At 34.7% G+C, this 16117-nt stretch overlaps 2 protein-coding genes across 2 annotated transcripts; both read left to right on the top strand.

The window, feature by feature from the left end:
• Positions 1 to 700: 700 nt before the first annotated feature.
• LOC127144142 (uncharacterized) lies at positions 701 to 1210 on the top strand. Its single transcript, XM_051079704.1, has one exon. It carries the CDS (start codon positions 701 to 703, stop codon positions 1208 to 1210), a length of 510 nt encoding a protein of 169 aa, XP_050935661.1.
• Positions 1211 to 1279: 69 nt separating this feature from the next.
• Positions 1280 to 1588, top strand: LOC127144141 (uncharacterized). Its single transcript, XM_051079703.1, has one exon. It carries the CDS (start codon positions 1280 to 1282, stop codon positions 1586 to 1588), a length of 309 nt encoding a protein of 102 aa, XP_050935660.1.
• The last annotated feature ends 14529 nt before the right edge of the window (positions 1589 to 16117 follow it).

Raw genomic sequence — 16117 nt, 5'->3', positions numbered from 1 at the left:
AATGGTTACACTTTTTCATGATATGATGCATAAAGAAATAGAGGTGTCTGTTGATGATATGATCGCAAAATCCAAAGCAGATGAAGATCATACAACCACACTCTAAAAATTATTTGATCGGTTGAGAAAATATCAATTGAAATTAAATCCACCCAAATGTACATTTGGGGCAACCTCGAGAAAGCTACTGACATTCATCGTCAGCGAAGAAGAGATCAAAGTAGACCCAGATAAAGTAAGGGCTATCATGGAAATGCCATCCCCTAAAACAGAAAAAGAAATTCGAGGTTTTCTGGGAAGATTGAACTCCATATCCAGATTTATCTCACATTTAACACCAACATGCGAACCAATCTTCAAGCTCTTACGTAAAAACAACCTAGGAAAATGGAATGGGCATTGTGAAAAAGCTTTCAACAAAAATAAGCAGTATTTCAAGAGCCCACCAGTACTGATACCTCTAGCTCCAGGGCGATCGTTGATCTTGTATTTAACAGTATTAGAAAGTTCCATGGATGGTGTTCTAGGACAACATGATTTATCAGGGAAGAAGGAGCATGTCATTTATTATTTGAGCAAAAAGTTTACCGATTATGAATCTAGATACTCAATGTTAGAGCGAACTTGTTGTGCTTTGGTATAGACTGCTCATCGTTTGAGGCAATACATGTTATACCACACGACATGTCTTATTTCAAAAATGGATTCAATAAAATACATTTTTGAGAAACCGTCATTATCTGGAAGGATTGCAAAATGGCAAGTTTTGTTGTCAGAGTATGATATTGTTTATGTTACTAAAAAAACAATGAAGGGAAGCGCAGTTGCTGATCATTTAGCTGCTCAACCAGTAGCAGATTACGAACTTATGAGGATTGATTTCCCGGATGAAAACATATTTCTGGTTGAAAAGAATGCTAGAGATCATGAGACAAGGACTATGCTTTTCGATGGTGCCTCAAATGAGTTGGGACATGGGATTGGAGTTGTGCTAATTTCTCTAGAAGGAAAGGTTTTCCCCCTAACGGCCAAGTTATGTTTTGAATGCACTCACAATATCGCTGAATATGAAGCTTGCATTATGGGACTTCAAGTAGCATGCAATATGAGTATTAAAAAGTTGAAAGTTTTGGATGACTCGATATTAGTGATACATCAAGTCAAGGAAGAATGGGAAACAAGAGATGCTAAATTGGTGCCTTACAGCTAATACGTTACAAAATTGTCTCAAAATTTTGAAAAGATTTCATTTGACCATGTTCCTAAGGAAGACAATCGAATGGCAGATGCATTAACCACTCTGGCAGTGATGTTTGATCTTAATCTTGAATTTGAACTTCATCCAATCCAAATTACAAAGAGAGATGTGTCAGCATATTGCATGAATGTTGGAAATGATAACAAGCCATGGTATTTTGACATTAAGCAATACATAAAGTGTAGAGAATATCCATACGAAGCTTCAGAGAATGACAAACGCACAATAAGGAGGTTGGCCATGAACTTTTTCTTAAGTGGTGAAGTTCTTTATAGAAGAAACCACGATATGGTGCTCCTTCGGTGTGTTGATGAAGAGGAAGCAAAATAAATTAGGACAGACATTCATGAAGGAATATGTGGAACATATGCTAATGGACATATGATGGCTAGACAAATACTTAGATCTGGTTATTATTGGACAACGATGGAATCAGACTGCATAAAATATGCAAGGGAATGTAAAAAGTGTCAAATTTATATGGATAAGATCCATGTAGCAGCATCTCCATTACATATCTTGTCAGCACCATGGCCATTTTCTTTATGGGGAATGGATGTTATTGGACTCATTGATCCTAAGCCTCAAATGGCCATCGTTTTATTCTTGTGGCCATTGATTACTTCACTAAATGGATAGAGGCTGCATCTTATTGCAATGTTACAAAGGAGATTAGTCCTCAAGTTTATTAAGAAAGAGCTTATATGTCGTTATGGTCTCCTAGAGGGTATTATTACAGATAATGCTAAAAACCTTAATAAAAAAATGATGGACGAACTTTGCGAGCAGTTCAAGATCAATCACGAAAATTCGACTTCATATCGCCCAAAGATGAATGGGGCAGTTGAGGCAGCTAACAAAAATATTAAAGGAATCATTGAGAAAATGACAATAACATACAAAGATTGGCATGAAATGCTACCATTTGCGCTGCATGGATATCGCACGTCAGTTTGTACTTCAACAGGGACTACACCATTTTCTTTAGTTTATGGTATGGAGGCTGTTTTACCTTTAGAAGTTGAGATACCTTCATTGAGAGTTCTCATGGAAGCTAAGTTAGATGAAGTTGAATGGATACGAGGTCGTTATGAGCAGTTGAATTTCGTTGAAGAAAAATGGTTGGTAGCATTAAATCATGGGCAACTTTACCAAAGGAGATTAATGCGAGCATACAATAAGAAACTGCATCCTTGAAGCTTTCGAGAGGGAGATTTGGTATTAAAAAGAATACTTTCGTTTCAAAAGGATCATCGAGGAAACTGGACTCCTAATTATAAAGGTCCATTCGTAGTGAAAAAAGTTTTTCCAAGAGGAGCTCTACTTTTGACTAATATGGATGGCGTTGAGTTAAAAAATCCTGTGAATTCAAATTATGTTCGAAGATATCATGCATGAGGCCTTTTCTTAGAGGGTTTCGTAATGTTGAAAGAAGTCAGGGGTATTTCTAGGAAACTTACATTTAGTTCTTAGAATGTTATTTCCAGATGTGTAAACTTTCTCTCAGCCCTCTATTTGTACTTCTATTCCAAGCATTGTTGTCACATTTTTTTTTTCATTTCTTATTATATTTTTTAAACATATGTTTATTTCCCAATCTTTTCTTTTATCCTTTCTAAAAGATAGTAAACATTCATGATTCATTAGTCCATTATTCTACATTTTTTTTAATTAGCAAGAATCCAATATAACTTATTGTATTTGCAAACCAAGTCAAAGCTATGATTTTCTTTTGATAAGATTTAAGGAAATATAGGTGTCTACAAGTCCAGACAAATTTTGCTATGATGGGAGTTATTGTAATTGGAAGTCTACATCTTAAAGGGATTCACATTTTGTGATGTCCAAGGACTAAACAATATTGGATCTATACAACATAGTGCAGTCATTCGTAGTTTTGATTCAAAGAGTGGCAAATTTGACAACTTAAAAAGCTTTCATGATATATGTGTTTTATTCTATCCGGTGGCCATACTGATCAATTCTAAATAGGATTGATGAATGGAGCAATGAGCTATTTATTTCTTTGAAAATGACAAAATTTTATTTTCAAATTAAATCTTTACCAAGTTCAAAGCAGGACGAGTCCATTTTTTATCAAACCTAGTCCTGGAGCTAAGGTTGATGTCTTTTCGAATTTAGTTAAATCGAGCCCAGATCTGAAGCTGAGGCTGAAGCCTGTCTATAATGTCCTTTAATCAAACTTAGCCTTAGAGCTAAGGTTGATGTCTTTTCAAATTTGGTTAAATCAAGCCCAGATCTGAAGCCGAGGCCGAAGCCTGTCTATCAGATCCTTTATTTATCAAACCTAGTCCTGGAGCTAAGGTTGATGTTTTTTCGAATTTTGTTAAATCGAGCCCAGATCTGAAGCTGAGGCCGAAGCCTGTCTATCAGGTCCTTTATTTATCAAATCTAGTCCTGGAGCTAAGGTTGATGTCTTTTTGAATTTTGTTAAATCAAGCCCAGATCTGAAGTTGAGGCCGAAGCCTGTTTATCAGGTCATTTATTTATCAAACCTAGTCTTGGAGCTAAGGTTGATGTCTTTTTGAATTTGGTTAAATCGAGCTCAGATCTGAAGCTGAGGCCGAAGCTTGTCTATCAGGTCCTTTATTTATGAAACCTAGTACTGGAGCTAAGGTTGATGTCTTTTTGAATTTGGTTAAATCGAGCCCAGATCTAAAGGTGAGGTCGAAGTCTGTCTATCAAGTTCTTTATTTATCAAACCTTGTCTTGGAGCTAAGGTTGATGTCTTTTTTAATTTGGTTAAATGGAGCCCAAATCTAAAACTGAGGCCGAAGCCTGTCTATCAGGTTCTTTATTTATCAAACCTAGTCCTAGAGCTAAGGTTGATGTCTTTTCGAATTTGTTTAAATCGAGCTCATATCTGAAGTTGAGGCCGAAGTCTGTCTATCAGGTCCTTTATTTATCAAACCTGACCCTAGAGTTAAGGTTGATAATTTTTTTTAGTTTCCTCTCTAAAAAATAAAATTTGCCCCAAATACTTTATCTATTTCCTTTGTCCACCATTAAATATTTTCAGGATGGACAAGGGGGGGGGGGGGGGCAAGTTGTAGATACCATATTTTGGCCATTTATTTTTTACATTTACTTTACTTTATTTTATTTTATTACTTTATTTTGTTTATTTATTTTAGTTGATTTGACTTTGAATTTATTTGTTTTTTTAAAAAAGGAAAAGAAAACGGTAATTAAATTTCATATCTTTTCGTTGTTTTCTCTCAACCATTTCCAGTCCCACGATTTTTCCCCCTCCCTCTCCACGATTCTCCCTCTTCACGATTCTTCCCACTTTCCCACTATCACAAACACGATCCTCATGATCTTGCAATCTTAAAAAAAAAGCTACCATCTCAGTGCCTTATAAAAACAGAGAAAAAAAAGGAGAGAATGGGAGATTTTCTTTTTTTTTTTTTTGAAGAAGGAGAGATAGTTAAAGGGTGAAGCAAAAAAAACTATTCTGCCAAAGGTAAGTTTTTTTCTTCTTTACCTAGATTGTTCATCCATTGTTCAAATTTAATTTGTTTTTAATTTGTTAAATTGATTTTGTTTCTTCATCAAATTTTACCTAGATTGTGTTTAATTTTTTAGGGTTAGGTTATTTAATTTTGTTAGGTTTAGACCAATTGAATCTATTTCTCATTAGCCTATGTTTTGTATTCTAATTTTGTTGGGTTAAACCAATTGGATATTGTTGCATCCAATTTTGCCTAGGCTGTACTGTGTTTAATTTTTCTTTTTTAGGTTTAGGGTGTTTTAATTTTGTTATGTTTAGACTGATCGAATCTATTTATCTTTAAATTATGGCTCTTTAGGTTAAACCAATTGAATACCAATATAATAGTGTTATATCAAATTTGCTACTGTGTTTAATTTTGATAGGAATACTATCACATCAAATCTGCTTGTGTGCTTTAATTTTGTTAGGTTTGGGTCATTTGAAAATTATTACATCAAATTACCTATGCTTTAAATTTGATTTAAAGTAAGCCCTTTGATTAAAATTTGTTAAATGTAGGGTTTAATTTGGTTGTTTTTACTGTTTATTAAATATGTTTGCTATTGATTGATTAGATTGGTTGAATGGCAGAATACTTATTTCACCACTGTATATTATTTACTTTCCAAACACTATTTCTCAAACATTATATATCTCTAATGTAGTATATCATTTCCAATATTTTATTTTTGAATATGTGGATATTATCTCCAACTGGTATTATTTGGCAACACATATTGTTGGTTGTATTATTTGTCATATTTGCCAACTATTTTATACTGTACTATTTATGGGAAAGAGTAATGTTCATTTATGGATTTTATGGTTAAAATTCCATAAATACATGAAATTTCTCAATTTTTAAAAATTAGTAAATTATTTTTAAACAAAGTATATCTAACAATTTTATATTTTAGAATGAGACTAAGTAGTGTTTTCTTTAGAATTCATTAATTCTTTAGATACATGAAATTTTCCATTAAAGGCGTATGATGGAGATCAAAATATCAAAGTTTGATATTTTAATATTCTTGAGGTAAATAAAAAATATTTTTAAATAAAAATTAAATTCTATTTTTCTAATGGTTCTCATGCCACCAATATAAGCATCAATTCAGACTTAGTTTTTTTTAGTTATGAAATGATAACCATGGGACATTTAAAAAATATCAAACAAAAAACTTTGTTTTGTGAACCTCGTTAATTTAGTTTAAAAGATAAATTTTGGTGATCATTTTTATGGGTGTTGTAGGGTGCTAATACCTTCCCTACACACAACTGACTCCCGAACCTTAAATCTGAATTTACGTAGATCAATTTCTTTTGTGGTGACCAATCACACCTTAATATGATTGGTGGCGACTCCAAACCTTTTAAATAGTAAAGATTAAATGATTGGGGATGTCGGCCGCTCTGCGTCGCGATCACGTCACGACATCCATATTGTACAATATGGCCGAAGGCCTACATTCTTTAATATATATTACACATTTATATCTCTTCAATCCATTCAGCTCTTTACTATTCATCTGTCAATGTGTTATTTTGTTGTTTAGTCTTATCGTAAGTTCTTGATAACTTTCCTTGCTTATAACTCTTCTCGCATTAGTTGAGTTATTTTCATCACCAAGCCAGTGCTTATCACCAACTATCCGAGAAGGCAAATAACAAGGATATGGCTAACCATGTCAAGAAGAGTTTTTAGACAAACCCCATCTTGGAGATATAACATCCATCATTTGTAGCTCGAAAGGAGGGCAAGTGTGTACAATAGGTCTCGAGAGGTTGTTGTCTTTAATCCCAAAGCTCTATACATTTTATAAGTAAAATCTTCTGGATATATCTCTCCTAACTAGGTTGAGACATTTGTACCCGGAGAGGACAAGTGTGGTGTATAAGGACTCTAAGAGGAGCTTTCCTTAATCATAAACGAGTTATGAGAGTCACATAATCAAGTCGTTCATGGTCTAATCACATAGTCAAGCAGAGACATTCCTTCATGCCTTCTCATGCAAGTTAGTTTGTATCTCCATTTCGTATCCATTTACTTCTCCTTTACAGAATCTCTAGCGTACATATGTAGTTTTAGTTCGCTTAAATTCATTTATTCATTATTTAATATTATTTGGGAAATTGCATCTAATGAAAAAAGTTTTAGAAAAAATAGCTCATAGCACCTCATTTTTGCCTATTGCGAATATGACAAATACGACAAGTAATTAATGATATCAGATGGATATCATATGGCTATCAAGGGGCTATCAGGGGGCTTTCAGAGAGCTATCAGAGGGTTATCCGCTTTTAAATTTGCTACTTTTGCAATTTAAAAAATGTAGTATCGTGGGCCTTAATATCATAAATATTTTTGCTATTTTTGCAAAGGCCCCTTATTCATTTATACCACCTAATTGATGAGTAAATCCTAGAATTAAGTTCTGATATCAGTTCCTTGTGTTTGACTCTAGATCATCAGGATAAACCTATTCTTCTTCTAACGACACCTGTAGGCCCTACTTAACCTATAGCTCTTATTTAAATCCTTGATGACTTAAAACTTAAAATACAGAAGAAATTGTCAATACTTGAAAGCAATTGTTTAAAATCTTTGCAAAATATCCTCAAGTTTACCCAACAAGTGGAAAACCTGCTCAACAGTCTTATACAAACAAAATGAAGTTCAGAGTTCCAAGTAAAGAAAGACCAAAATAAAACTCTATAATCTCAAACCCTTATACTAGTCTATTACAGACAACAATAAAGTCCTCTTTTAGCTACAAATTATCATGCATGCATGGAATGAGCCGTACAAAAATCAAATCAAACTTTTAGTAGAGTCAGTGGAGCTTTAATAGGGGTCAGAACCTCGATCTCTACTTGTAAGGTTATTAAACATTGAAAGGATAAGCTATAAAACCTCGTGTGTGACAACTTTTAAACAAAGCATGATAATGAAAACTTTTAGCAAAGTATACATAAACTAAGTAAAGCAAATTTCTTTTCAAACTTAGCTTTTAACTTTTTTTTTCTTGCTATACTTTGAACTTTTTGTATTTATGGGACAAAACTCTAGGCATGAAAGCCCTATCCTTCGATACAATACCTACGAGAAGAAACTCTAGGTGCCAGTATCACCCTATCTCGCTGTAGCTATCATGAGATGGAAAATCTTGGCGTCTGTAAAGGCCCTCATCTCTTACCTGGTGATAACTATAGAAATACAAGTCATTAGAGCCTTTTATTGAGAATAATGAAACCAAAATGCATAAGAAATGTGTCAAAACGCATAGCTTATATAGAAAATGCATAAATATGTGGAAACACAATTTATATAAGCTTTCATGCCTGTTTCACCTTGTTTTTAGTTTCTAAGCATGAATTTATGAATAAAAGAAGAAGCTGGAAAATCATAGAAGAACTCGCGAGGAGATTGGGCGAAAAGGCCATATCAGTTGGCAAGAAGAGTTTGCTATAAGACAAAAGTGGTAGATGTAGTTGATGTGACTTTACATAGAGAAACATTCGATGCTGACATTCTCAGAAGACTAGACGTTTTTGTCTAAATATGCCTATATAAAGGCCTCCATCACAATCAAGAAAGAGGAGGCGTAGATAGGCTAAAATCGAACCTGAATGGGTTGAACCCTAGAGAGTGGTGGGAAGGAATAGCCTTTCCATCATTTGTAAAGTCTTTCTTCATCTTCTCTAGTCGGTCTAAGAGTGAGAGCATGGGGTTTGAGTGAAGAAGATTTCATTCCCACCCTTCTTCTAACTCGTATTTCCATTTTTGCATATTTTCGTGTAATGTATTCATTCATATTGTATAGTGGTCTAAGGCTTATATTCTTTAATGCATTGCATATTTATACCAGTTTCAAGCTTCCATCTCTTTACTGTTCATTCATCTTTGTGTTATGTATAGTTTAAGCCTTATGATAAGTTCTTGATAAGATGGTTAGCTTATATTTCTTATCGCGTTAGCTGAGCTATTTTCATCACTTGGCCAATGTATATCGCTAACAACCCAAGAGGGTAAGTAGCAAGGATATATGGCTCACGTGCGAAAAAAGGAGTTCGGAAACAAACTTTACCTTGGCGACATAACTTCCATCATTTGTATCCTGAAAGAAAAACAAGTGTGTGTATTAGGCACTGAGAGGTTCCCACCCTTAAACATGAAGCTTTATAAGTCTTGTAAGTAAAGTGTTCTAAATATAACTTGGTTATTCGAATCCCGAGAGGTGATGATGTGTGGCATTTAATGACTACGAGAGGAGCATGTCTTAATCACTACACGTTAACGAAGTTATATCGCATCAAGAATCTTTAATTGCTTAACCTCCTAGTAATGCATGGATTTTCCTTCGCCCCCTCTTTGATGCAAGTTAGTTCACAACTTCATCTCACATTCATCTTAATTCCCCTTTACAAAGTCTCTAGTGTGGATAAGTAGATATAGTTTAAATTTACAATCATTATACTGTATAGTTATTCTTTTATACAACTTGAATGCTTAGTGAAGCCTAGAACTAAGATTTAATATCAATTCCCTGTGTTCGATTCTGGATCACCGAGATAAACCTATTGTTTTTCTTACACATGGGCAAGCAATAGGAAAACTTGTACATGACAAGGACTTAGAAGTATGTAATAGAGAGATTCATAAGGAGCATTTTACATGCAATGATCTAGAATCAATGACCCATTATAAAGAATGAAATATACTTTACGTCACTATGTTAGTCCGAGAAAATTGCAAGCAAGTTTTTGCCACCGTTGCCGAAAAGTTAATTTTTAAAACACTAGAGTAGGGTTTTACTTTGATTTTCGGCAAAACACTTAACTTTGGTGAATCACATGTTTAGTCGCAGAACGCGTAAAGAGTTTAAGGTACCAGAGTAATATATGATTTCTTGAACTGGCCCTAAGGTTAACTGTATCTTTTAGATAGTAAGAGATTTGGTAGAGAAAAGTTAGAATAAATTAAATTCATGCATACTACTGAAATCCTCTAACGTCTGAGATCTTAAATGTCCAATCTGTTGAAATTTGAGAGCCCAAAGGAAGGCATCAAAGAAAGTGTCCATGTGGTAAGATTTGTAAGATCTGTGTCTTTATTAACTACGTGGTAAGTACAAGGAAAGATCATTTGAACATTATGATGATTGATTGGGAGTAGAGGGTTATCGCAATGAGCAATCAAGACACATAGAACTATTTAGCAAATGATTGTAAAGGAAGTTCAGGAGAGGATAATGATGCAAGGAAAGTTGTGAGGAGCAACATGCGATGAGACACAACTCTTTCTCCCAAAAGGTCCTGAATGCAAGGATGCATTTGTAACATATAACTTTTCCTCTTTTTACTTGACATTTGCATTTGAAAATTTTGTATTCTTTCCTCTGTATATTATACTTGTAATTATTCTTTACACTTGTAAAGCATTTTGTAGTTTTAGTTTTAGTTTTCTATTAAGGGAGTGCGAGTCATCTCGAAGAACCATTAGGCTATACATATAATTATTAAATCTCCAACAAAATTTCTACTCTACAATTTAATTAAATAACATCCATAATTATTTAATTTAATTCAACTTCAACAACACTAAACATCCACAACTTTACTTAATTCTCTTAACTTACCATTTAATCAAAATCTCAACAAACACCACATGTCAAAACCTCTAATTAATTAAATTTTCATCCAACAAATATTTAATTAATTTCAATTCTCACATAAATCAAATAATTCTTATTAAATGAATTCAAAATAACGTCCAATAAATTAAATCTAATTAAACAAAGTTAAGATAATTAACTCCAAAATTATCTTAATTTTTGGAATGTTACAGTTTCATTCAAAATGATTTTTCCAAGGGGTGACAACAATAAGACCTGACATAGTGAAGATGTTCTACAAAGAATACATCAGGGAAGAACACTACGACATGGTCAAAGGACAAAAATTTGATTTTGGGCCAGAAGTGATCAATGAAATTTTTGGGTTAGAGGCGAATGAGATAGGACATGCAATTTTCAAAAACCCACAAGAGCGAGATTCAGAAGACATGTTAAAAAAAAGAGTAGCATGGCCCGCGACAAAATGAAACGTAATGCCAACCTTGAAGTATCAGCTCTTCTCACACAACCTAAATACAGAAGCCAACATCTGGTTTGTTTTTGTAAAGAAGAGATTATGCTTACTCGCCATGACGGAACCATCTCCATGGAGCATATAATATCGTTTACTGTATAATGGAGCATCTTCCGATGAACATAGGTGAGATATAATAAGCGAGCACATCATAACTTGGGTTAAGCATCCTCGCGGAGCAAGACCCTTCCTACACTTGATTAAGAAATTGTGCTTGAAGGCATACCCAACATTAGAGCAACTTCCTCAAGTAGAGGTGCATGATGGGGTTTGGACTGCAACAACCCTTCACCACATAATTGTCGTCCACAAAAACAAGGTAAAGCTAAAACGCCTCAAAAGCAAGTAAGATGGTAAATTAAAGGTTGAAAAAGTGGAAACTGAAGTTGAAGACGAGAAAGAGGAAGAAGAAGTCCCACTAAAACGTAAATAGAAAGGCGAGGAGAACGCCTCTAGATCAAAGAGAGAAAAATCCTCAAAGGCCAAGGACTATAAGGAAACCTTCCTACCTGCATCCACCAAGAATCTCAAGAAAAAGAAGCGCACAGAATCCCCTTCACCCAACAAATCCAAATCCTCCACCAATTCTTAAACTCCCACCAAGTCCAAAACGCCACCACCTCCCAAAAAATAAAAATTGCCAACCTAAACCCAACAAATCCAAAATACCTCTCCCCCTTCCAAGCAAGAGTCTAATGAAAATCTAGCTCTTGTTGTATAGAATAAAAAAGGACCTCACACCTAGTTTATGTGATGGAAACTCCAGGGATCTACTGGTTACCCTCATCACACGACTTCTATGCACATGCTAATCTCCCACGTAAGGTTGCTAACAGATCTAGACATCTCGGTATAGACTAAAACTTTAGATTACTTAAGTTAGCATGCTTATGAAAAACTCTTGCATGAAGCAAGTCTAAAATCTAGCTTTGCTTTAAATGCTCAAATATTTGCAAAAACATAGCATTCAAACTCATTCTCATAAATCTTATATTTTAAGTAACATTTCTCAATTTGAATGCTTTAGAAATTTAACTCAATCATGCTTTCTCATGACTTATTTCTAAATTTGAAACTCATGCTTTGTAAATAATTTCTTAAATCTACCATATTCAAATGCTTCAACTCAAAGCATTGTTTTAAACATAAATTCTTAAATCAAACTTAGAAATTTATTTTAATTCATTTTAGTCATTCACAACTTTTGGCTAGGTTCTTGGTTTAAAGATTTTCCCTATTTCCTACTGCCTTGAAAATCACAAGAAAACTGTAAATCTCAACTTCTTACCTTTTTTCTTTTTGTACATAAGAGAACTTTTTTCTTACTAACTTAGATTTCTTTGAACTCTTTGGGTAGTCCTACATTTATCGAGACTAGCTCTACACAATCTCCCATCTAATTTAGAGCCTAAAACAACAAGCCTTAACTTAGTAAACTTGCTCTTAAGCTTCTTAAACAAGGAAGAAGAAACTTGGACTTACTTGAATCTAATCTCATGCTCTACTCTTTCTCTTTAGCTCAAACTCACCAACACTCTTTCTTTCTCAAATGTCTCTCGATCGAACACCTAACTAAAGCTTGGCATCGACTTACCCTCTTGCCTCAACTTCACTCTTTCAAGGAAACTTAACTTCTCTTTACTTGCTCTTGAAGTAAAAATGGTAAGAAATGAGAGAAATAAGGGTCTTTTGTGTTTAAAAATACTCTTAGTGTTCGAAAAACACTAACCTCGCACTATAGAAATTCTCAAATATTTGTCTGTCAAGCGTCTTTAAGTGACCCAAGATTGGTTCAAGATCCTTTGAGATCTTCACTTTTCTTCGCCAGGCATATCCAAAATCATGCCTAAGAAGCTTAATATTTCCTTTTCTGCTTACAGTCTCTATCGAACACCACTCTGAGATGTCCTGAGATGGTTCGAGACCCATCTCTTAAACCCTTCTATTTTTCATCTCAATCTGCCACAGCCTCAAGATGGCCTAAGAGCACTTCACCTTTCTATTTTTCATCTTGGTCTTCCACAGTCCCAAGATGGTTTGAGAACACTTATTTAAACCTTACTTTCTTTTAACTTTGTCGACAAGCATTGAGATGCTCCTGCCTTAGCACTCAAATTTGCCCTTCGATTTCCATCTTGCCTATGATTGCTTAATCGTGGCCCAAGATTTTTACTTTTGTCTTTTCTTTTCCTTCTCACCCGATAAAATAGCATCGAGTCTGAATACTTTTTCCAAAGATCTTAGGTAAAACTCTTAGCTTCTTCTCAACTTCTTAACAAGAAAATGGGATAGAAGATACATGTATTATAGATAGATTTAAGTGATTAAGACTTAGATGATGAAGACCTGACCGCGCTATTGAAAATGTTTAAGACGCAAAAGAAGGAGAGAGATGAACAAAAAGAGAAGGAAAGGAAAGGAAAGGAAAGGAAAGGAAAGCAAGCGAAGAGGAAGAAGAGAAGGAACGTCGCAAGAAACGCGACAAAAAACAAAGGTGAAAAAGGGAGGAGTTAATGAAACAATGAGAGAAAGAAAAAGAAAAACCTTCTCTCCCATCGCCACAGCGAAATTTGAGAGGGTCATGAGGAAGGTCCAAGGAAAGAAAGAGAAGATTGCTTCTAACCTTCTCCGCATCAAAATCAAGGCACATGGCGTCAAGTGCTTGTAAAAACTGAGTGTGACATTCAAACTTAAAGTTCAGTGCAGTGTTGTGTGTTGTGTATCTTATTCTATGTGATTAGACATGGTCATTGAATGTTGTATTCTATTTATGTCTCATGTTCTCATGTAATTACTAAGTTCTCGTTGGATACAAGTTTTCCTACTACTTGCCCAAGTATAAGCGAAGTAGTAGGTTTCCTTGGTAATCCAAGGTCGAACACAGCAAATTGATATCAAAGCTTAGTTTTAATGTTCACTCTTCATTTAAGCGATATAAAAGAATTAACTATGCAGAATAAGAAAGTGTAAGTTTAAACTATATCTACTTATCTACCCTAGAGAATATGTAAAGGGGGGTTGAGGTGGTTGCGAGATAGGATTGTGAACTAACTTGCATAAAAGAAAGGGTGAAGGAAGGTCTATGTATTACTAGGTGAATAAGTAATGAAAGAATTTTGATAGAATATAACTGAGTTAACTATCTTATGATTAAGGCAAGCACCACATAGTGTCTTTAAATGTCATACTTGCTCACCTCTTAGGATCTAAATAACTAAGCTGAGTTAAGCAAGGTATATCTAAAATGTTTCACTTACATGATTTATAAAGCTTTTTTTTTAAGAGTGACAACATCTCGACACCATATACTCACACTTGTTCTCCTTTTAGGACACAAATTATGGAAGTTATCTTGCCAAGGTGGAGTTTATCTCTAAACTCATCCTTATACGCGTTAGTCATATCCTTGCTACTTGCCCTCTTAGGTAGTTAGCGACAAACACTGGCCAAGTGATGACTATAACATAGCTAACGCAATAAGAGTTATAAGCTAACCTTCTTATCAAGAACTTATCATATATCTTTAACTACAAATAACACAAGGACTGGTGAACTGTAAAGAAATAATGGATGGAAAAGGTATAAGTATGCGATATATTAAAGAATATAGGCCTTAGGCCACTGTACATTACAAGGAAATACAAATAAGGGAAACAATAGAAATGATATTACAAGTTAAGGGAGATAGGGAATGGGATGTTTTTCACTCAAACCTTAAGCTTTCACTTGTTGACTGATCGGAGAATAAGAAGAAAATGCTTTACAGACGATGGAAATGCTATTCCTTTCCATGACTCTCTAGGTTTTGGTTGGTTCACACAAACGTTTGGCTCCTCATACAATCAGCCTTCTTGGCTTATTCGAGCCTCCTTCACTTGTTGAAGATGGAATCCTTTTTATAAGTAGATTTAGGCAAAAAAATCTAATCTTGTAAGCATGTCAATGCTGAAAGCAGCCTCTGTTGTCAAGTCACATCAATTCCATCTACCATTTTTGTCTTATTGCAAACCTCTTTCTCGCATTTTGATGTGGTCTTCTCTCCTAGTTTTCACGCGAGTTCTTCTACGAATCACTATCTTCTTCTTTTGTTTCTAATCATGTATTAAGACACTAAAAACAAGGTGAAACATGCTTGGATGCTTATGTAAAGTTTATTCCTGAATATTTATGAATTTACAACATAAGCTACACGTTTTGACACACTTATTATGCATTTTAGTCTCATTATTTTATCTAAAAGGATATAATAACTTGTATTCTACAAGTTATCATCAAGGTCCTCATAGAGGAGAAGAAAGCATTAAATTTAAGGGAGAAGGAAGAGCTCCTTAACAAAATAAAAAAAGTATCCCTCTCTGCAGAAAAGGGTAAGGTGAGGAACACTTCCAGTGAGGAGTTAATTAAAGAATTTGAGAGGAAATTTGATAATTTAAGCCCTCTGGAGGATGAAATGGTAAACTCGTCAAAGAAAAAGAAGAAGGTGAAGGTGAAAATGAGTGTTTTGAGAGTATAGTTCACCAAAAGGCAAGAAGAAAAATGAAAGAAGGGTCCTCTAAGCAAAATGACTTTAGAGGAAAACAAGGACCCAAAAGGCGAAGAAAACGAGTCTCTCTCTGTCAAGACAGTTAGTAAATATTTGAAGATTGAAAAGGGGCTCTTCACTTTTAGAGGTATCCTGCCAACATTTTTGGGAGCACCTATCCACTTGTTCAATTGGTAGAAACACTTTGAAGGTGTAGTTGATATGAGGATAGACATGGCTAAACTCTTTTAAAAAGGATTTATTCACGAAGAGGAAAACTATACAGCGGCGAAGTAAGAAGTGGTCTATTTTGGGCCAGAAGAAATAAACTAATTTGTGTGCTTTAAACTAGTTCCCAAACCACCGAAACTACCATCTCACCCTCGCATCCCTAAATGCCCAAAACAACTGTCTGCACCCATCGAAGAACACTACTGCCTCCTCCAATAATCTAAATTCCATCTCCCAAAAATCCAAAACTCCAAGCCCTCCCCACCAAATTTAAAATATTACTTCCATACGGAAAGAGGAAAATCCTCAAACTCTTGTCGTTCAATTGGTGACCACACCACGACGCCATAAGATGATGATGAGCCCTATTTGACCAAGGGGATAAGAATTTGCTATAGAAGTTAAGTGTTTTGACACATTTATCATGCATTTTGGTTCT

The sequence above is a fragment of the Cucumis melo genome, chromosome 12 (genome assembly GCF_025177605.1).
Source record: "Cucumis melo cultivar AY chromosome 12, USDA_Cmelo_AY_1.0, whole genome shotgun sequence".
NCBI classification, from domain to species: domain Eukaryota; kingdom Viridiplantae; phylum Streptophyta; class Magnoliopsida; order Cucurbitales; family Cucurbitaceae; genus Cucumis; species Cucumis melo.
The sequence above is the reverse complement of the archived record's forward strand: the minus strand, read 5'-3'. Positions and strand labels throughout refer to the sequence as shown.

Bases quoted from the DNA above. Each gene is read 5' to 3' on its own strand.
- LOC127144141 (XM_051079703.1), top strand. From the start codon at position 1,280: ATGGCAGATGCATTAACCACTCTGGCAGTGATGTTTGATCTTAATCTT.
- LOC127144142 (XM_051079704.1), top strand. From the start codon at position 701: ATGGATTCAATAAAATACATTTTTGAGAAACCGTCATTATCTGGAAGG.